Raw genomic sequence first — 15,796 nt, forward strand, 5'->3', positions numbered from 1 at the left:
TGGGGAACCAATTATGTAAATGGACTTCAGAATGGGGGGATGCGTTGAAAAACTTGACAGGTTTTGGGCTGGTTATGAGGGTGAAAAAAATTAAATGGGGATAGGAATAAAAATGGGGAATGAGATCCTCGCCCCAAACCGCGCCCATTACCATCCCTAATTATTTTCCATTCAAATTTACAACACCCTTGTTGTGGTCGGGCCACCATGCCTACCCGAGGGTTCTCGCTCAGACACTCAGGGTTGGACGCTTAGAGTGACATCAAATCAAAAAATATGTATTAACTATAACAGATCGAGTGTTTTACAATCCGACCAAAAAACTTAAGTTATTAGTTGGAGCTAACACCTAATCCATTTCACTTCCCATCCGAATCTAATGTGAGACAAAACTCCCCTTATAATATGTAATGTGTATGTTAGCAAGACTATCTAATAATTTTTAAATTTTTTTATTAATATATTTTTAGAGTAATGATACTTACACCGATTACTTAGATAGAATTGTTAAACCTAGCATATTTGATTGATCATTAATGCAATATATAAGGAAGTAAAGCGTCCCATTTTTTATATTTGGTATGCATTGACCAATCAAATAAGTAGGCCTAACAATTCTGCCTAAGTGATTCGTGCAAGTATCATTATTCATATTTTTATATTCTTCATCTCGGTTGTCTCTAGTACTCCAAGGGAACTTTTATAGTTACTAAAATGTAGCTCCGTATAACTTTTGAATAAAGTTAAAAATTTTAACTTAAGACTTGTTTATTTGAATGTAAAATATTTATAAAAATATGTATATATTTTTACTATTTGGTTGTTGAAAAATATTTACGAAGAAAAAAAAATAACTTGCTCATCAATTTTCGTTAAGTTATTTTACATTTCCCGTTCGATAGACTCAACCTTAACTTTCTACCTTTGTCAAATACTGAAAAATAAAAATAAAAAAATATATTTTATCTAACGTCGAAAGAAACAAAGCCTTAGAGTATCTGCAATGCTAAAATCTATTTTCGCATGCCAAATCTATATTTTGACATGTGCTACAGTGCCAACATGATACATTTTAGCAATTCTACTCCAATGGTACATTTCACGCAAAACGTTATTTTTTAACACAACAACTATTCTTTTTCAACTACCATTCCCACCATTCATATTTGCATCAGTAATATTAATATTAGGCACATTCCAAGTCAAGTTGTAAACATTAGAAGGAAACTAAAATTAAACCTAATTAAAAAAAAAAAAGTACAAATTTAAAATATTTGGTCAAAAAAGAACAAAATAAATAAATAAATAAATAATTATAATTTTTTTACCACGATTTGTGAATTATTTTTTTTTATATAATTTTTTTTCGAAAATTTATATATATTATATATAATATATATGTATATTATATATATAATATAATATAATATACATATAGAGATGCGAGTGGGTGATGACCAGTGAGAAACGGCACCGTTTTGATTTTAGAAAATGAGACTTGCCAAAAAAATTTAGCAGATGCCATATATGAGAAGAAATTTGAGAATCTCAAATTTTGAGAGTTTAAATAAGAGCCAATTGGAGAGGCCTTTTTTTACCCAACTATCATATTTTGAGTTTGAAAGGCCCAAATGAAAAAGCATTGGAGTTGCTCTTACAAGCGCTCTTTTGAGTGGAGGTTGTATAATAAAATAATTAATTTTTTTGCACAATTTTATTCTTCTTTATTATTTTATAAAGATAATTTTACTCCTCCTTTTATAATGTTGTGGTATGGTAACATTTTATTAAAGGATTTATTGTAAAATTAGTCATAAAAATGCTTTAAAAAATATTTTACTGAATAAATAAAAAAATATATTAATTGTAAAACGTATCACAAATTTTATTAAGAGCAAATTTATTGACGAAATTTGCTTTTTTTAATGGTAACAACAACATCAAACCCGCTTTCCACTTTATAAACTGTCCAAATATATATTTCTTATGTCATTTTTTCAAAAGTTTATCAAATTTGGTAAATAAATCATATTACTTGCAGATTTGTTTATTATACATGTTGATATTTACTAATTTTAGTAGCAAACGTGGTATATTAACTTTTCTAAATAAACATCATCTCTCAGTGAACTCCCTTTTTATCTTTTTATTAGGGGTGTATTTTTCATTTTGTAATTTTCATTAATTCGCAGATTTCACCTAATAATTCTCCTCCATCAATTTATTTTCCCAATAGTTGTGTAATTATTGGTATTTTAAATCATTAGATTGTTCCAACTTTATCTCATATTTTTCAATTGTAACATGGGATAATTTGAGGGATGGTGGTGAGATAAGAGGTAAATGTAAAATAAATAGGCAGACAACACAACACAAAAGTAAAGTACAGTCTGCTCATCTATCTATCATCTATTATCCTCTCTGGAGGTTGTGGGAAATGGCAGCTAAAGTAATATCATCCCATACGCTCTCTTATCCTTCCAAATTCAGAAGCAGAAGAGAATTCAGCGAAGACCAACCGTGGCTTGGACCGGCTCAAACCCCAATAAGACCCACCAGGAGGAGGAGGAGGAGGAGGAGGCTCGTAGTTGGAGTCTCCTCCTCTCTCCTCCTCCAAGATGTTGCTGTTACATTAACATCATCTTCTTCTTCTTCGGCACTACTTGGAGGAGGAGAGAATCACAACAACCTCGTCTTTCTACTCGCAGACAGTGTGGGCTATTCGTCCGCCAGCTACTACACTTCTTTGGGTCTCTTTGTCATCTCTGTTCCAGGCCTATGGTCCCTCATCAAGCGCTCTGTTAAATCTAAGGTGCCTAACTAAATTTCCTTCTTTTTCTCAATAATTTTGATTTATAACTTGACTAATTTGTAGGTGAGGGTTTCAATTTTTCTTTTTCTTTTTAAAATTAAATAATAATAATAATAATAATTAATGGACATCTTGGTTGATCGAGTAAATTAGTGATTCATGAAGTTGCTATATTATTTGGGCTGAGAAATTTATAGATAATTTGTTATATATTGTTATTTTGTGGTCTTCACATTTTAGGGATGACTTAAAAATTTCATTGTGGTTTGTTTACTCAGATTGTGCAGAAGACATTTATAAGAGAAGGGGAAGGGAAGAAAGTGCCTAACCAGTTGGCTGGAGAAATTCTCTCTTTCTTCACCCGCAACAATTTTGTGGTGTTAGACAGAGGAGAAACCATCACGTAAGTAATGGGTAAATTAACCCCACCACCTACCATTTCCCCCTCCCTCTGCTTATCTTTATCTTCTACGAATTACATTTTGTTACTAACTCTTGTTTGTTTGTTTGTTTGTTTTTTTTTGTTTGGACAAAGCACATCCTTTGCTCAATTTGTTATATTGCTAGGATATTGTGCTAACTGCTAACTCACCCAGCAACAGTGAATCTGTAATTGCACTGGAGTCACCCAAATAGTTTGATAATTCTCATATGGCAAATTAAAGAAGTTTTGAACACCACCACCTTCAATGTTCAGACCATCAATGCTTAAGCCACAGGCCCTCAATTCAACCCTCATGAGAAACGCACATTTTTAGTATGCTATTATTATTATTATTATTATTATTATTATTGTTTAGGTGGGTACTGTATTTTGTTACCTACAGATTCTGATTCCCTGCCATGCTAAGCACGGACCAAGGTTCAATCGTAGCTCGTTACCCATGCTATTTTAGCTTAGTGTGTGTATCTGATACACATGTTTCTCTTTGCTTGAAGGTTTGAGGGCATGATGGTTCCAAGCCAAAGCCAAGCAGCATTTCTCACATTCTGCACCTGCGTAAGCCTAGCGAGCGTTGCCCTTGTACTTACTATAACTGTTCCAGATGTGGGCAATAATTGGTTCTGGCTTACCATCTTAAGTCCGTTGGCGTAAGTGCTGCACTGCACTAATCTTGTACTTTCTATTTATCCAACTCAGTAACTAGAATCCCGTTTACTTGTCAACCATCCAACTCAGTAACTAGAGATAACGTACTAATGTTTTGGGAATGAAACAGAGGACTCTATTACTGGAAACGAGCATCAAGAAAGGAGCAGATCAAGGTCAAAATGATAGTTGCAGGTGATGGAACGCTGACAGAGATCATCGTTCAAGGAGATGACCAGCAAGTAGAGGAAATGAGAAAGGAGCTCCAGCTGAGTGAGAAAGGCATGGTGTATGTTAAAGGAATCTTTGAGCGGTGATGATGATTGTCTGTCAATTACGTCCATCATCCCTGTGAGCATACAACAGGACTAGACTTTGTTCAATGCACATCTTTTGTGGATAATTAAAAGTCAGATACACTATTTCTCAAAATAATTTACTGTGTATTCTTTTTACTTCTATCCTGGAAAATCATAAGAACACCATCTATTTTTGAGTTGGTTCAACATTCTTTTTGGAATTTTAGAATAGCTCAGCAACCAGTCGAACATGATCTTAATATCTTATTACACAACATGGAACCAAACAAGGCAACTTCATCGTTCAATGGGTTGCACCTCATCAATAGAGACATAATTTGGGATAAAAGAAATAATAATAATAATTGAAAAATCAGCATTGAACACCATAACCTGGATTATTAAATTATCAAAAAAGCAGCCTCTATGAAAGATCAACATTTTTATATAATTTGTGGACAACTTATTGAGTTTCAGATCAAAACCATCCTCAATAGCAATGGGAATATGCATAGTTACATGTCCATCACTAAGCATTTCCATAGGGGAAGAAGAAAAATAAATATATATGCAACAAGTGCTAGTCAATTTATGAATGAAATACATAATGATGAGATCCTAACGTCTCATTATCCACCGGAAAGAAACCTCATCTTCGATGCTTATCCAATTAGTAACTTGTTCTCATCCAAGAAAGTGTAAGTTGGTACCTCCAGATTGTACGGCGCTGGACCCTTGCGTATCCTGCCAGAGATGTCATAATGAGAACCATGACAGGGGCAAAACCACCCACCAAAATCACCAGCATTTGGTAAGGGGATGCAACCCAGATGGGTGCAAACCCCAACAACAACAAGCCATTCTGGATTCTTAACCCTCGCTGAGTCTTCCTGCGGATCACGGAGAGATCCCACATCAACACTGGTTGCCAGCTTGATATCCTCCTCTGTTCGGCGCCTGATGAAGACTGGCTTTCCACGCCACTTAACAGTCACAGTGGTGCCAGGTTCAATGCTGGAGAGATCAACCTCAAGAGAGGCCAGAGCCAGAACATCCTTGCTAGCTGACATGCTGAGAACAAACTTTAGGATAAGGAGGCGAATCAGGGAAGCGTACACAAACCTTCCACCTGTCAAAACAAAATAGGCAAATGCCCGCTTGCTGCGGTCACCTGGTGGGTAACGCTCATGGTTGTGCTCATCGTAGACTATCTTGGAGGTGGGGTTCTTAACAGCTGCTACAGTTGCTGGAGTGTCTGGAATAATGTTATTTTCATTCTTTGGGGTGAGCGACTCCGAAGCAAAGCCTGCAACATAAATCAATCACCAATAACAGTCTATGTCTTTACTGCATGTCAACAGGAAGCAAACAAATCTTTTGTCTTGCCATTCTAGCACGGGAAGGTATGACTGAATAAAGGAAAGAGGACATGAGGAGGAAATATCAGATTAAAAACTTGCTATAGAGGTTACATTTAAACAAAATGCATAATCAAAGACTGAGTTCACAAATTCTATATTTTAGTATGTGTTTGAACCACTTACAGAAGGTACATTTCTTAAAGGATGGGAGCAGAACCAAAATTATCGAAGAATACATTCAAAAGAACATTACAGCTCAGTTTTCAACAAATTTCCTAGACATCACTATAAAAGTAACTTTAAAACAAGGCACCAGTTGTGCTTTAAAGAAGTTAATCTTCCAAGTTAGGTTGCAATAACTAACCCACAAAGAGTGGTGTTTCCATCTTCTTCATTAATCTTCAAAAATTTCCTTCATGCTTTCTTTGGGTGCCAAGAATTCCCTCATCAAATGAAACACTAGGAGTAATTGGGTCAAAGGGGTCTGAGTAGATATTGGATGCACCAGGCGCACCATGTTATTAGTGTACCACTGTACCTACCCAATGACAATGTGTTATTTCAAAAAAAGTTGGCCCACTTACTTACAAAATTGCTGATAACGAGATAATAAGTTAAGTTTCATTGGGTGGGTACACTTAATACATGGCACGCGTGGCGCACTCAATATCTACTCAAGGGGTCTCATATGAGTTGAGAGAACATCACACCTTTATTCCTTCCTTAAAGCTACTCTATAAACATCACGCCTTTATTCCTTAACTCATACCAACTGATATAGCCTAACTAGCCCGCTTTTCTCCTCCCTCAATATTACATAACTAGTCAAATTGGCAATACACATAATTACTCAACCCAACTAAATATAACACAGTCTCAACTATTTGGAGTCCACTGCATGAATCATATTTCACCATTCTGTTTTATTGAGGTCATAACTTTAACTTATCAAAAAAATTGAGGTCATAACTTTAATTAAAGGTTAAATTTCTAGCACCATCGGTTTAAACCTTCATGAAAACCACTTTAACACCGTCAGAGAAAGAAACTTATTGTTCGTAGATGGTTGGTAGTGAAATGACAAATTTACCCCCATTACTTTATATCCATAAAAATCTAAATTGCTGATAATTGGGTGGAATTACTAATTTACCCCCAAATTTAACCTTCTCTCCCCCCTTCCTTGTCCTCTGTTCTCTGCCCTCTTTCTCTTTGTCTCAAACTGATCACCACCACCAATGTCCAACCAACACCATCCTCTCTCCTAGACCTCCATAATCCACTACACCGGATAGTGTGAAAAATTATTCTCTAATATAGAGATTACTACAATATTATTCTAAACTTTAGATAATGGTTTTCATTTTGATTTTCTAAGAACCTATTCTGACATTAGTTGTCAAAAAAAAAAAAAAGAAAAAAAAGAAAAAAAAAGAACCTGCTTTGATATAATTTAAATACATTTATCAATCTTATTCCATATAATCATAACATGTTAGTTTCGTCTTGTAAATTACATGCACTTCTTTTAAACATCTTATTTTCAAAAAATTCCATTACCTACTATTCTTAAGTTATAATTTTTTAGTATATGCATTTAAAATCGCCAACCCATTTGGAGGAAAACATCATAACTTTTGCACCATCTCATACGCTCCACAAGCTTTTCCTACATTACCATTAAATTATCCTCCTATACATGATTTATCTCATTTGCTATAATTTAGCGCTATATTCAAAACATTATATGTTAACATGTCTATCTAGTCCAGATGGTGTACACGAGTGATGGTTGCATTAAATAAATTTCCACTCATTACTAGTTTCATTATTATCATCCTGTTCTTTTTCCGAATAACAGCTACAACTTCTTTTAAATATGTTATTTACTATTACTGATCAAATAAACGGGTGTGCCATCGTTCTGCCTAGCCAACCCCTATTATATAATGAAATGACATTGATACACTTATTTTATAATTATATATCTAAAACGCCCTTACCTATATTTATATATATCTTAATTCTCATTTCCTTAGGGACTTAGAGTTTCCATTTTACCCAGCCACCACCCCCACTTGATTCCACTCTCAGCCACCTTCCACTCCACTCTCATTCCTTCCCCAATCGGAAATCATCCAGGAGTCTAAGGTCGACGATCGTCTATGGCTAGTAATAATCACTTTTATGGCGAGAAAATTGTCTACAATCATCGATGGTGAAAACTCACTTCTCCAGCGATCATCTAAAATCATCTCTCTTCTACTAGCATCTCCAATTCCCAGCAGCTAGTCATGATAAGCTAGATCTCTCTCTCTCTCTCTCTATATATATATATATATTATATACACACATACATAAATATCTAGGATTTTCTTCTGATTTGTATCTTGATCTATATACATATGCATAGATCTATATATGTATATAGGGTTGAGATGGGGTGGGAACGGGCTATTAAATCCATTGTCGGGATGGGGAGGAGAGTGGGCATATAAACCCATCCCGGGTTTGGGACAGGGACGGGAGAAGACATTTGTAATCGAGTAGGGGCAGGGTTTTACAAATCATCCATAACTCACCCCGTTGCCATTGCTATCCAATAAAGTGCCAGAAGAATGCAAAAGAAAAGGAAACACTATCGTTTGTTATTAAATTTGAGCAAACTCTGCTGCTTTATCAACATAATAATAAATAAAAAAATTGGGTTATAAAACCAATCGACACATAAGCATCATTCCTCCAATTACATGTATCTAAAAAAAAACCAATAGAGTGAATAAGATGAAAAAGTGAAGTCATTATTAGTACCACCAGAGTGCTAGGAGAGGGGACTAGGTTTAGACCTGACTTAAGGTATTCTTTTACACAAAATGGCTTCCCTTTAAAAATTACATAATACGTACTACTTATGGAAGGAAGAGAACCAACAAAGTCTAACTGAAAATAATGAACATATATGGAACCATAAAACAACACCAATAATCAACCATTTTACACGAATAGTATGTGAAATCTCTAAACATTTAATCTTGGCAAGGAACAAAGGATGCCAAGTACAAATTGTTAATTTATCTTGTCTTGGGTTTATGAAAAATATCAATTGCATAAATTAAATAAAATGTCGCAAGATCCTGACTTACTTAGATTATGAATTTATGATGATCATCATCCTTGCCTTAATCCCATATGAATGGGGTTAGCCACATGAATTTTCTATCTCTCCAATCTCTTCTATTACATACCATTTCACCTACTATATTTAATTTTTTAAAATCATTTTCAATAACCTCTTCCCATGTCATTTTTGGTTGCCCTCTCCGTCTTTTACCTTCCATTACAACTAGTCTTCCTCATTTGACAAGCACATCTCTAGGTCTCTGATGTATGTGTCAAAACCATCTAAGTCTACTTCCTCTAATTTTCTCACTATTAAGAAGAAAATATGTCACAGAATCAGCTCATGTTCGTCTTTACAAAAGAAGCCAGGTAGTAGTTGAGGAATTACAAATATGCAATTGTCCATTGTCTTTGGTTTTAAGGGGGCATATGGAGTAAATGCACGCGGTACATAGAATAAGATTAAGGTGGTGTTAAGACTCAACCATCTATGGTCTCGGCTTCTCTCTTTCTTAGTTTACAGACCACATCAATTTAATGTTTTCCTCTTCCTCTTCTTTAACAGTACTCTCTACATGAACCACATCAATCTACCTCATAAGTGCAGTTATCAACCAATGCATTTACCAATCTTCCTTCCGCACAACCATTTTAGCTGATTCTCTCATCTTTTATATCAAATTTGAGCTATTTGTATCATTTCAACATTGTTTTAAAGTTTGCTTTTATCATCTCTATTTTTTTTTGTCTTACCATAATTCTATAACAACACATTTACCTTACGGACATGGCATTTCTTAGTAGCTCAAATATTATAAAATTTTCCTTTCAGATTCTTAATAACGTTGCTCAACCAATAGTCCAGGCTCTAACCTAGTGGTACTTCCTCACCTTCAAGTCCCATAGAGGCAAAGGGGGTGTTTGAGTTTCAAATAGGAAAAAAAAGGCAATACTCCAATAGCATTCCTTTATCTAACACATCCTATTCTTTTCCACACTCATCTTACTTTATTTCTGTGAAGAACATCCTGTCAAATCTCTCCTATTTAAAAATCCAGACTGGATAACAAATTCATTCTTATATATCTCTTGGCTTTTGATATTCATTTTTCTTCAAGTTGTATATATTTTTGCTAAAATCACATTCCATAAATGCAATTTTAATCCTAATATTCACTTTTTCCCAGTTGTATAAATATATTTTTGTTAAAAATCACATTCCACACATTCAATTTTAATCCTACTTATTCTAAATCCTCCTGATTCTATCATTCCCTCTCAACTTTTAATACAACATCTATCTCTCTTTATTTTATTCAACTAAACCAAAATTATCAAACTTATAACATAAACCACGGAAGCTCCTCCTAAATATGTCTAGTCAATTGATCCATAAATAAGGAAAAAGAAAAAGGCCAATGGTGCGTTTGGAGAAAAAAAAGGGAAATGAAAGTGAAGGATAACACTTTTAGAAAAAGAAAGAAAGAAGAAAAAAACAAAAAAAAAAAAAAGAGGAGGAAAATAACCATGTTCATTGTGTTTGGAAAAGTAGCAAAGGGGAAAAACTAGAAAAGGGAATACTGATTCAAATTTGTAACTTATAAGGGCAAAACAAGAATTTACCTGAAGAAAAAATCCGGATAAAACTGGTAATTATTAAATCTCCGATCGACTCCTCCTAAATCCTCCCATTTTGAACTACTTTACCTGGAATCACCACGTTACCCCAAGGTGTTCGTGTCGACATGACACAACACGGACATGCGGACACATGCACAAGACAAGGGTCGGACACTTTCACATCTATTGAACACGACAAATGAAGAGATGCTCGTGGAATATTGTTTCGATGGATTCTGGTGAGGGTTTTGAAAAAAAAATTCTGTCTTTCTTGGTTAGATCGGGTGTCATCTATGATGTGTTTGATAGTTTCTGATTCAAAATTAAGGTTACCAATTTGAAAAAAAGTTTCTTTGAAGGTTTAAGACGATTGTGTCATCCGCACGCTGCTATTGCATGATTTCCTACGTATGGCAAAGTGTAAATTCACTCGTCATTTGGAATTTTCAAGTCCGTTTAAATCCTCCTGCTATGGGTGGCCAATTAAAGGTCATCCTGATGCCACGTTTCCTTAGTTGCAGCATGTTTTAAAATCACATTAGACCATGCGTTCTTATCCTTTTGACTTCTACAAGACCACAATACTTATCTTTTTTACTTCTTCAAGACTAAGACCACTTATAATTATTTTTTAATAAATAAATGTGATACTGGCACTCCAACGTCCTCTCAAGGTGGCTTTTTTTGCTTGGACAGTTATTCCGGGAAAGATTCTAACTCTGGACAACCTCAGAAGGAGGAGACAAATTATTGTTATTGTTAATTGGTGTTGTATGTGCAAGAGAGATGAGGAGACGGTGGATCATCTCCTATTCCACTGCCATGAGGCACGGGACATTTGGGACTTATTGCTGGGTTTGTTTGGGTCCATTGGGTTATGCCTAGGTCCTCCAGGGGTGATTGAGGCTTGGAGACGATGTACAGTGGATGCTCAAGCCAATGACTTTTGGAGGGTAACGCCTTTGTGTGTTTGGTGGTGTTTATGGACTGAAAAGAATAGGAGATCTTTTGATGGCAAGGAGAATCCTAATGGGGTGCTAAAGTTCTCTATTATTTGTTCTTTTTTTTTTTGTCGGGTTTTGGGGAGAAATTGTAAATCAATGGGGAATTTTTGGACTCTTTGAGAGTGTAGAGGCTTTTGGCCTTGTGTAGCTTTATGGGATGCATTCCCCGCTTGAACGTTTCTAATACAATCTAACTTACCAAAAAATAATTAAATAAATAAATGTGATAACTGATAAGTACCAATTCTGGAAGTAACCAATCATTGTAAAAGATTAAAAGATCAGAAAACATGTCGCTTTCTTTTTTTCTTTCCTTTTTTAAAGAGATGGCAGTAAAGATGGCACGCTCATCTTTATTTTAAATTGTTTCTTTAAACATCTTAGTAAGAGAAATGAGCTAATATATGTCCTCTTTATTCTTTTTATATAATAACATAAATGTCTCTTACATCTAAAAATGAGAATCAAAATTCAACATCTTCTCTCTGTGCAACAAATGATAATAATATTTCTTACTTATAAAAAAAATGATAATAATAAATCAATAATAAATAATTTTAAGGAAATTAATGTTTAATTTCAACAAGAATATTGTTTACTTAGTTTAGCTAGTTGGAAACTCTAAATCTCTAATATTTGTCCAAGCACTTGTATCCAATTTTTGGAACTTTATAGCTGAGTCCCTGTATCTATAAATTGAGAAATGAATTAATCCAACCTCTAGACATGTATTACCAGTACCCAGCTCCATAACCGAGTCTGGGTAACATAGCTTTTGAAAGGATAACCAAAGCACTTATCAAGGAGTAAGGCTCTCCCTCCTCCCTCCTATTCCTGTCCTTTCCTCCAAATTTTTAAAACAAACACAAGATAAGTCCTCCCTCCTCCTTTCCTCTAATTATCTTCAAGTCCTCGATCCAAATGTATCTGATCCTCTGTATGCTGACAATTACTAAGAATTCCCTTGTTTCTCTAGTGGTTGGCATGACAACCTTTGCATTAGGAGGTTGTGTTTGTGTCTACGTTCTTTTTCAATATCAATGTAATGTGACGGTTAGTTCTTCTTCTTAGGTTGATTATCTCAATTTGGATTTGAGAGAGTAGAGTAATGTTTCAACATTATCGGCTGCTGGTCAGTTCATATAGTTTTACTTTTTCCCCTTCAATATCATTCTCATACTTCCTATGGATTCTTGAGAGGATATTTCATGTTCAGAACTTAAGGCAAATACACAAAGGCTGCATTTTGCATGCTAACTATAAGCCATTGTTCAAGACTGATATGTAAAATCCACATGAACTTCAAGCTTGTAGAGAATTTCAGACACCCATCTGGATGACTAATTTAACTAGTCAAGAGATCTTAGATTTGATAAGTTGCCTAGGAGCCAATCATTTGCTTAAAAAACAAATCTCTGATCTTCTAAAATGTCAATGTTGTTTTCAATGTATTATGAATTATGGAAGTATAAGTTATGTTAAGGATTTATGAAGTATGATCTTAAAGACAGAAGCCATGTAACATGGACACACCTACACAACAAAACCTTGAAGAAGTACAACAAACATGGGGAGGACAAGGCTTTATACAAATTCATATCTATATATGCCTTTACATGGGAAAAACTTAATTTTGAATAATGTAGAGAGATTTCCATAAACTAATTTATTTGAATAAATTGAACGCCTTTTTTTAATTCATTATTACTTATCAAAAAAAAATATATATATTTGAATAAATTAAAATATCATTTTGCATAATACACTATTGATGGGAAGACCAAGACTAACATGAGTTGAGATACTTAAGAAAGAAAAGATAAAATGTGCTTTTAATTGAGACTATTGACCAAAACTAACATGAGTTGACATACTTGAGAAAGAAAAGATAAAATGTGCTTTTAATTGAGACTAGTACTTTAGATAGAGCCGAATGGTGAAACACAATCAACGTAACCCACTGCAAATAGTTTAAAGAACAAAAGGCTTTGTTGATTAGGTATACTACTAATTATATCACACAACCCCATAACCTCTCTCTAAATATAAATATTTTAACAACTATATTCTTTTTAAAAACTATAATTTTGCTTGCATGAGGAACGCTTTGGCCATGCATAAGATATCAAAATTATGTTGAAATACACAATTTAACATTTTTGTTGTGTCAAACACAATTATAGAGTGTTGTAGTAGAAAAAAATGTTGGGCACAAACACAACTCCTCTATAGAAGTCTCTATGTTTCATATGGCATAAGGCAACCAACTTTTATCCTCCAACAAGGCAGAACTACGATCTTCCTTTGGGAAGAAAATACACCCAAAGTCTCTTCCCAAAGTATCTTTCAGTCAAACCACATGTTATAATACATTCCCTCGGTAATTATTCCAATGTTAATTTTGATTTCCCCTTCTCCTAACATTACAATCAATGTGGTCAACGTCATATTATAACTGGTGCACTTAACGGTGTTGCTTTGTACATGTCCAAACCATCTTAATCGATATTTTTGTTTTATCTCCAATGGGTAGCACTTCAATCATCTAATTAATGTTTCCAGTTCTAATTGTATCCTTTTTTGTGTTGCTACACATCCATCTCAATATTCATATTTCCACTATACTCACTTTATGCATATTTGTTTCTTTGTCGTCCAACATTTTATTCTATAAAATGTGGCTAGTCTAATAATTGTTTTATGAAACTTTCCTTTCAATATTATATGGATACACCAATCACTGATGAGAAAATACCTATACACCAATCACTGTTCATGAACATAAAAATAACAAAACTTTTTGTATTTTAAAAAATAATTAAGCTTTTGCCTCTCTAGAGTTTCACCGTCCATTGCGAATCGCACTAGCCCTTTGTAGAGACAGCACTTTGGTAAGCATTGCTTGGTGAGATGCAGTCATCAGTCATGGTAAAAAGGTCGACTTCATTGACTTGTCCAAAAATAATTTATTGGACTGACCCTACCCTAATTTAGAAACAAAAATCACTCTTGCTAATCACCAAATTACCACAAGTGAGAAGAAAAAATGGTTCAGTAAAAACGCATCATTTGGATCTAGTGGCAACGCCAGAAACTTACCGGGCATTGCCTGTATTATAATTTAAGTTCAATTTAGAATCATTTAATCTGAGTAAAAAGATTGCGTTTGCACAAAAGATTCATCATTTCCATACTCTCTCCAACGCATTATTAATCAAAATAAAGAATTGGATAGTTGTAATAATAAAAGAGTAAATGAGAAAAGCTAACCTCTGCATGGAAGATGATGAAATTGGGGAGCTAATGGAAATAAGTTGGTGGATCCGAGGTCATCCAACGAGGAATCAACGCCGTTGATGGGATAGTCGGAGATGATAGCCGACGAGGTTAAGGATGGTAGCTGATGCGGCCTCGATGACCATGACGATGAGAAAGAGGAGAGCCTCCTACCTGCGACTCTCAACATCTTCTTCTTCTTCGCTCTCTCTTTCAACAATGGCTCTCTCTCTCAGTCTCTCTCCCCTTTCAAAAATGGCTCTCTCTCTCTGTCTTGTCTATATTTTGATTTGCATTGGTTTTTGCAGGGAGTTGGGAGGTGCGTGGCGTGGTCTAATTTGAGAAATACCGAGGGCCCGGTAGAAAGGAACGAATACCATATCCATTCGAATCGGAATTCGGATATCTGCTTCGCTTACCCATTGTTCCGTCTCTACGGTTTCCATCAATTTACTGTAAGCAAGTATCCCACTTTCAAAATTTTGTTCCATTTAAGTTCTAATTTATAATTTTACCAAATTAGCTATAACATTTAAATCAAAATAAATTATAACAATTATTAAATTTATTTGTCAAGATTTTTTGAATTGAATTTAAAGTTTAAACTACACTAATTTTATTTTTATTTTTAAAATGATAGAAATTAGGGTAGGACTTAGTCGTGGCAGTTGTGTCATTCAATTGCCTAGTTGGTCTATCAATTAAATTAAATGTGGCCTAGTGTTACAAGTGAAACTTGTCCCTTATTGGATTTTAATGGTGTGTATAAATGAGTGGATATGCAGCACTACCCTAATACTTCGAACTTTTGGATAAATGGGCAAGCGCCCACCCCGTTACAGTTTGTATCAGAGTCAGAATCAGTTCTTAATCTGGCATCACGCCAAGCGCCAGGCCCGGAGGGCTTTCGGGTTTATCCCCGGGTAAGCAAGGTAGTGGTCCGACAATAACAAGGGCGTTGCGCGGGTTCGGGTGGAGGAGAATGTTACAAGTGAAACTTGTCCCACATCAGATTTTGATTGGGATTGAAGTGTGTATAAATGGGTGGGTATGCAACACTACTCAATAATTTGAGCTTTTAGGTAAATGGGTAAGCGCCCACCTGTCGAGCTTTTACTTAAATGGATAAGCGCATGTTACATCTCCAATCTTATACTAACAAATTGACCCAAATCAAAGTGGAGCCTACGGGTTGTTTTGGAAAACCAAGTTTT

At 34.8% G+C, this 15,796-nt stretch overlaps 2 protein-coding genes across 2 annotated transcripts; one reads left to right on the top strand and one right to left on the bottom strand.

The window, feature by feature from the left end:
* The first annotated feature begins 2,364 nt into the window (after positions 1 to 2,364).
* LOC132315600 (protein COFACTOR ASSEMBLY OF COMPLEX C SUBUNIT B CCB1, chloroplastic) lies at positions 2,365 to 4,361 on the top strand. The gene is made up of 4 exons (XM_059813933.1): positions 2,365 to 2,812; positions 3,091 to 3,215; positions 3,752 to 3,904; positions 4,033 to 4,361. Exons 1-4 carry the CDS (start codon positions 2,438 to 2,440, stop codon positions 4,217 to 4,219), a joined length of 840 nt encoding a protein of 279 aa, XP_059669916.1. The 5' UTR covers positions 2,365 to 2,437; the 3' UTR covers positions 4,220 to 4,361.
* A 265-nt stretch (positions 4,362 to 4,626) lies between these two features.
* LOC132315601 (cytochrome b-c1 complex subunit Rieske-4, mitochondrial-like) lies at positions 4,627 to 14,905 on the bottom strand. The gene is made up of 2 exons (XM_059813934.1): positions 14,577 to 14,905; positions 4,627 to 5,507 (listed from the first exon to the last, which is right to left on the bottom strand). The coding sequence occupies exons 1-2, from the start codon at positions 14,770 to 14,772 to the stop codon at positions 4,864 to 4,866; spliced, it is 840 nt and encodes a 279-aa protein (XP_059669917.1). The 5' UTR covers positions 14,773 to 14,905; the 3' UTR covers positions 4,627 to 4,863.
* Between the last annotated feature and the right edge of the window lie 891 nt (positions 14,906 to 15,796).

This window comes from Cornus florida, unplaced genomic scaffold, assembly GCF_030987335.1.
Source record: "Cornus florida cultivar Cherokee Brave unplaced genomic scaffold, ASM3098733v1 CherokeeBrave_3.0.0_Hap2_Chr07, whole genome shotgun sequence".
Taxonomy (NCBI): Eukaryota; Viridiplantae; Streptophyta; class Magnoliopsida; order Cornales; family Cornaceae; genus Cornus; species Cornus florida.

Bases quoted from the DNA above. Each gene is read 5' to 3' on its own strand.
- LOC132315600 (XM_059813933.1), top strand. From the start codon at position 2,438: ATGGCAGCTAAAGTAATATCATCCCATACGCTCTCTTATCCTTCCAAA. The intron at 2,813-3,090 runs GTGCCTAACTAA...TTGTTTACTCAG, and splicing joins AGCGCTCTGTTAAATCTAAG to ATTGTGCAGAAGACATTTAT. The intron at 3,216-3,751 runs GTAAGTAATGGG...CTTTGCTTGAAG, and splicing joins GACAGAGGAGAAACCATCAC to GTTTGAGGGCATGATGGTTC.
- LOC132315601 (XM_059813934.1), bottom strand. From the start codon at position 14,772: ATGTTGAGAGTCGCAGGTAGGAGGCTCTCCTCTTTCTCATCGTCATGG. The intron at 5,508-14,576 runs GTTAGCTTTTCT...TTTATGTTGCAG, and splicing joins TCATCATCTTCCATGCAGAG to GCTTTGCTTCGGAGTCGCTC.